Source organism: Nematolebias whitei, chromosome 10, assembly GCF_014905685.2.
Source record: "Nematolebias whitei isolate Nwh7 chromosome 10, NemWhi1, whole genome shotgun sequence".
Taxonomy (NCBI): Eukaryota; Metazoa; Chordata; class Actinopteri; order Cyprinodontiformes; family Rivulidae; genus Nematolebias; species Nematolebias whitei.
Window position 1 is genome coordinate 14222071 of NC_056507.1, and position 6418 is coordinate 14228488.

General features: G+C 38.0%; 1 protein-coding gene across 1 annotated transcript; it reads right to left on the minus strand.

The window, feature by feature from the left end:
• Positions 1-2266: 2266 nt before the first annotated feature.
• LOC119415991 (ADP-ribosylation factor-like 2 binding protein) lies at positions 2267-6099 on the minus strand. The gene is made up of 7 exons (XM_037683161.1): positions 6008-6099; positions 5661-5730; positions 3929-3990; positions 3366-3472; positions 3174-3259; positions 2898-2994; positions 2267-2365 (listed from the first exon to the last, which is right to left on the minus strand). The coding sequence occupies exons 1-7, from the start codon at positions 6024-6026 to the stop codon at positions 2267-2269; spliced, it is 540 nt and encodes a 179-aa protein (XP_037539089.1). The 5' UTR covers positions 6027-6099.
• Between the last annotated feature and the right edge of the window lie 319 nt (positions 6100-6418).

Here is a 6418-nt window from a genome sequence, read left to right on the forward strand (position 1 = left end):
GCACTCCCTCTGCAATTAAACAGTGCACTCAGTGTGTCAGGGCTCAGACGTGTACACGAGTACACGTGATAAAGTGTGAAATATTTCCCTCCAGTATTTGTTCCGAGGTGAGAAAAACCAAAACGTGTGGGAGAGAGATGCTTCAGCATATTTGCATCTTACACAGTACAGTACAGTATCAGTTTAGAGATGTGAGCTCTGTGCACCACTTTAAATTGGATTAAACGATGTCTAGCGCACAGGGAACTGGAGATCACCAGTCTGAGTATGGAGCTCCAGTCGTTTGTAATAGAGGAGACAAGATCTTCTTCCCAAGCAGTTTTGAGTTTATCTCAGGAAGCTCTTCAAATTCAGTAGTCTGCTATAAATGGAGAAAATACAATTATTTTTATTAGGGCCTAAAGCAGAGGTCTGCAACCTTTACGATCAAAAGAGCCATTTTTACGCCTTCGTTCACTACACGTATCCGGAGCCACAACAACCTGCTACAACTGTGGTTATCAACTGGTGGCCTCTGAGCCACTTTAGGTTTGCTGGAGGAGGCTTTTTTGGCCAGTAGGGGTGACATTATAAAGCAAAACATATCTAATGATTTTTAACATTAAAGAAAAAGACAAGATTCTTGTAAAGAAGGGGGAACAAAATCAGTTTTTACCTTTTTTTTATTAAAAAAATTATAAACTATGAAAACCGTTCTTCATATAAAGAAATAAATCATCAAGTTAAAGTGAGTATGTTTTACTCCTTGTATTCGCTCCAGTGTTCACATATTTGCAAAAGAAATGACAGGAAAAAAGTTTGAACTAGTTCTTTTTTATTGTTTGTATAACCAATAAAATTCAGTTTTATGTCAGTTTTGGTCAAAGTTTGAAAGAGCTGCTGCAGAGGGACCAAAAGGGCCGTGTGTGGCTCCTGAGCCGCATGTTGCAGACCCCTGGTCTAGAGAATGAATAGTGTCAACCATAGTCTGTTGAAATGGAGAGGCTGGACAAATGAAAAAAGAGTAAAGTGCCGTATTTGGCTAAATTTTCCACTTAGTTGTTGAAATAAAGCTAACATGTTATTGAGAAACAAGTGTTTGAAGCGTACTATGCCCCTTCTCTGCCTTTGGAACCAGAGTCCTGAGATGAGGGTTTGAAGAGTTGATTAGACATGACAGGACCACAGAGAGAGAATTTAAAGAGATCAAAACATTTCTGAAATTGTGTCCAGATTTTTAGTGTTTCACAACTGGGTTTGTAATAGTTGTAAATAGTGGAAGCAGGAGAGAGGATCCCAAGAAGACCAGCGTGGACCATTTCCCAGAACACCGGGACTCCATCGGCAGCCAGGCCTGTTTTATAGAATGACCAGAATGCAAGACGATGCAAGTTTGCTGCCCAACAATAAAGGCGTAAATGTGGAAGACCACCTGAATTCATAATTATTTGATCCAAACTTTTTCTTCCATTCAAGACATCTTTTTATTCTTTTTTCCAGAATATTTTTACTCCACAGCAAGAGAAAAATCACCTTCACACCTAATTTTGATTCTCCCATGATCAAAACTTGCATGCCTTTATACAGACACTACAGCAGATGTCAAATGCATTATGGTGGCAATGGGACAGAAACTGAAAATGTGCAGAAAACTAAATGCATATTGAATAAAAAAAAATAAAATAAACGACTTAAATTGACTCAAGAGAATCTTAAAAGAGAGAGAATCAGAACCAGTTGATTCCAGTCCGGCTCCATGAGCATTCAATCTTTGCATTTATATACAAGAGATTAGTTTTGGGCTGTGCATTTCAAGTAAAGCACATACATTTGAGTATTTCAGAAGTTTTATTTATAAATATTTTACAAACAAATGTGACAAAAACAATGTTTTAAACACTATTCAAATGAAAACTGACACACACATATACAGTAAAAATCTGTTTCACATGTTTAACTTATCAAGTTGACAAAACAATCATATGATGTTCTGCTAAATTAACTCTAAAAGATCACTAAAGGTAAAATATTTTAAACATTCTACAATAATAAATGTTCCCCTGCTTCCTAAGCACCAAACAGGTAGTTCAAATTTTAAAAAAAAGTCTTAACCAACCACAGGTAAGAAGATGGCCTCAATGCGAAGATTTATTTCCAAACTTCAATTTAAGAGACTTCTTCAGATGTAGCCATTGTGTCTGTACAGATTAATGTGGAGTGTGTCCTGAAGTTGTCTGCAGTCTCATGAACACACAGCTGTACTAAAAAAAAGGGCATTTGAAGAGAATCACTTGGAAGCAGCGGAGTCGGAAGGTTTGGAGCAAACAGACGTCAAAGATGTCACCATCAGTCCCTGACTCAGATCCAGTCCTCGGCCCTCCTTCATCTACAAACAGATAAATGCAGCCACGCTCAGCATGAAGTCCCTCTTACACACATACACAGGAAGGTTTATTACCATCCCTTCATGTTTCCTACATTTTGTTTTGTGGTAATTGTATTTACTTGTTTATTTATTTGTGCACAATCCTCCACCATGGCAAAGTTATATTGAATCAAATTCTGTTCCATCCATCTATCCATCCATCCATCATCTTTACCCACTTCTTTCTTTCCAGGTCAAATCAGTCCCTGCCCAGATTAAAACCGGCTAAAGTTTGGCCCAGGCCAGAGTATACCCCAGAGATAGACTGTCCTAGGCCAAACTGTAACTGGAGTATATCATAGCCTGGGCCCCTTTAACCCCAGGTTACTTGGGGTATACTGTGGCCAGTTACACCAAGTCACAGGGGAGCTGGTGCCCATCTCCAGCAGTCACTGTGCAAAAGACAGGTGCCAGGTCCATCACAGCTTAGCATACTATTGTACCAAATATACAATTATGAATTTAAAGACATTTCTAGTTTTAAACTACTTACAGCCCTGAATTCTAGAAACATCTCCTTAAAGGCCACGAAGTCTGTGAATGTCAACAGCATGTCGTATATGTCATCTGGGACTTCTTCTTTGTTGTGTCTGCAAAGGAAGAAGAGGCAATCGTTTTATTTTCTGTGTGTGCCACCCAGTGATCAATATTTGAATTAAGCTGCTCATCAGTAACAGGTGCTCGGAGTAAAACTTTTGTCAAAGTTATTTAGTAGTTTTTATTACACCATTTAAAATGAACCAGCTGAGCTTTTGTGACGTTAGATTACATGAGAAGCTCAATGAAGGCGTTCATGTTGAAGCCAGGGATTCGCTCCATCAGCTGCTTCTCCAGGTGTTTCTCCAACAGGTCGATCTGTTTAACAGCCACCAGCAAACAGTAAAAAAAAAACACTTAAACAAAGAAACAAACAAAAAAAAAACTACTAATTTCACACAAGGTGAGAAGTCAGGCCACTCACGTATTCATTAAAGATCGGTGTGTAGCTGAGTTTATGCTCATCAGAGTCATCAAACTCCAGGTAGTGTTTCTCCATGAAACTCTGCTGAAGATGCTGGAAGTCCTCCTCTAAAGTAAAAGTAATAAAAAATATATATATATGTATAAAACTGTTGTGTACATGTCTGAAACATTAGCTAACTTTGCTTTCTAGTTATCGTTGAAAAATAGGAAATTGTTTATTTTTTAAAATACAAGAATCAGAGTACATTATGCATAGCACCCACTAAAGTTAATATATATTTTCCAAATATCAGCCTTTTCTTCACATTTATTGACCTTACAGCTACGGTAGACATCACTCATACAGAAATAAAAAGGAATAAAATTTCTAAGTACTCTAAAAAAATAAAAATATGAATAAAAATTTTCTTCATTTTTGTTTTATGTTTCATTATTATTACATCTAATTTGTTCTAATGTTTCAGGATGCTATTGTGAAAATGATATGAGCTCTTAATGAGTCTTTCATTGCTAAATAAAGGTTTAAAATGAAAAAAATAAAAATAAAATCATTATTTTTACCCATGATGATGTCCTCTATACAGCCAATAACAGAATCAAATGCTGTGTCTGCAGCTGATGAGCTGAAAAAACAAAAGCAGATCCAAAAAGCACGAGATTTGTCAATAAAAAAGGTGCAACATCAAAGGTTCTTCTCAACAAAAGCATCTGTACTGTACATCTAGCACTGAGGTCATGCTTAACAACGGGAGAGCTGGTGCAAGGACAATAACCTTCACATCAACGTGAAGAAGACAAAGAAGATGGTCATGGACTTCAGAAGGACCCCCCCCCCCCCCCCCGAACATAAGAGGATCTGTGGTGGGAGTGGTCGCCAGCTACAAGTTCTTGGGTGTACACATGAATGACAACCTCAGCTGGAGCAACAACACCACCAGCCTGATCTAGAAAGCTCATCAGAGACTCTAGTTCCTCAGGCGGCTGAGACGAGCTGGTCTGAGAAGCTCAGTCCTCACCACCTTCTACAGGTGTGCAGTGGAGAGCATCCTGTGCTCCAGCATCAACGTGTGGTATGGAGGCTGCACAGCTGCAGAAAGAAAAGCTTTGCAGAGAGTAGTGAAGGCTGCACAGAAGTCTGTTGGAGTCAGTCTCCCCACCATCACAGACGTCTACACCTCCAGATGCAGGAAGAGGGCCACCTGCATCATGAAGGACCCCACTCACCCAGCACACACACTTTTTGCCCCGCTCCCCTCAGGAAGGAGGTTAAGGAGCATTAAGTGCAGAACCACTAGACTGAGGAACAGCTTCTATCCTGAGGCTGTTAGACTCATGAATCCCTAATCAGGATAATCATTGTAAAAAAAATCACATCATGTTACTGCTGATCTGTTTTATGTTGCTGTGTTCATTCGTGCTCATTTGCTCACACAGACTCATGTTCGTGCTGCTGTTCGGTGTATTGTGTTTTTTGTTTTTATGCTATTAGTGCTTAGTGCATTTTTAGCTGATGTTTTTCTTAGTTCATATCTTAGATCTTATTACTGTTTTTGTTTTACATTTTATTGTTGGCTTTAACTGGGACCCTGTGTACATAATTTCGTTCCACCACATGTACCACATGTGGTGCGAATGCCAATAAAGAATCTCTGAATCTGAATGCTTTGTCATTTCACCTAAACATCCCAGTTTATTTCATTTTTCTTAAAAATACATCCATGAAAATTTGATGAAAAACTGCCACGGACGGGGTGTATACAACCCAAGACATAAAAACTGATTCAATTACACTGAAATACTCTGCTAATATCTGCCAAATGATTGGAAAACAACACACAACTGGTTAACAACTATATATTATACTGTATGTACTGTGTAATTTCCTCCAAAGGATCAATAAAGTATCCCTCTATCTACCAGTATTTTAGAGGTCAGACAACTAAATAATGGGAGTAACCTTGATTCAATATTGGTTATCATTTTTGACACTTGTTAATATCTTAAAGATATAAAGGTTTGCTGCAAACGCTTGTAAATAAACTAAATGCTGAACTCTATCCTCCAGTAAATAAAATAAAAAGCTGCAACAATATCATATGGTGGATTTTGATTAATTTTCTGTGTGTGTGTGTGTGTGTGTGTGTGTGTTGGGGGGGGGGGGGGGGGTTGCCTGTTGGAAAAAAGTTAATGAATAATAAATATTGGTTTAATCAGCATTTACAAAATCTACACTGTTGTCTCATGAGGGCTTATTCTCCAGTGTGACCTGGATTGGGCAAAAGCACTGACTCACCTGGAAACAGCGAAGAGTTCTTCGTCAACATCCACCATTTCTACCATGTTTTCTGCACAGTTCCGGACACCTGAAGAGAAAGCGACGCTTTGGTCTTTGGTAATGTTACTGACTTATGAAACAGCTGCTACACATATAAACTCGCATCAAGTTCAAACATTTCATGAGACCTTCCAGGCTAAAAAAACGGGACACGGCACGCGCGGCTGAAGGTTTACCAAACACACAGCGTAAATACGGGTTATAAACTAGTTTAAAAAAAAAATATATATATATATATATATATAAAGAGTTTACGGTTTCTTAAACATCAAATAATAATATTTAGCTATGCTTAATTCACTTACTTTGCTCCTGGATCTCCATTTTGTTAAAATTATCCGTTAATATTTGCTGAACGCTAACGCCAAACGTAAAGTTGTTGCCAAGGAAACAGAGCGTGTCCTTCTATTTAAAGCGTCCGTTAGAAAAACAAAAAAACTCACATAGGTTCCTACCTACACAACCGCTATCATTTTCATTTTTACCTTCTTTTACCAATAAGTTTCAAGCCATAAGATCTCCTTAATTACTAAGATAAAATAACAATTTGTACGTTTTTGTATTTCTATAAAACCTTAAGGAGCACAATAGCTTAAGAGTAGACGTAGATCAGTTTATTTAATTTTAACTTAAATTTACCTAAATATACAGGGCACGACCTTTATGTACTGCCTATGGCACCAGCTTTTTACTGGAGACAGGCTTTTATTTTTGTT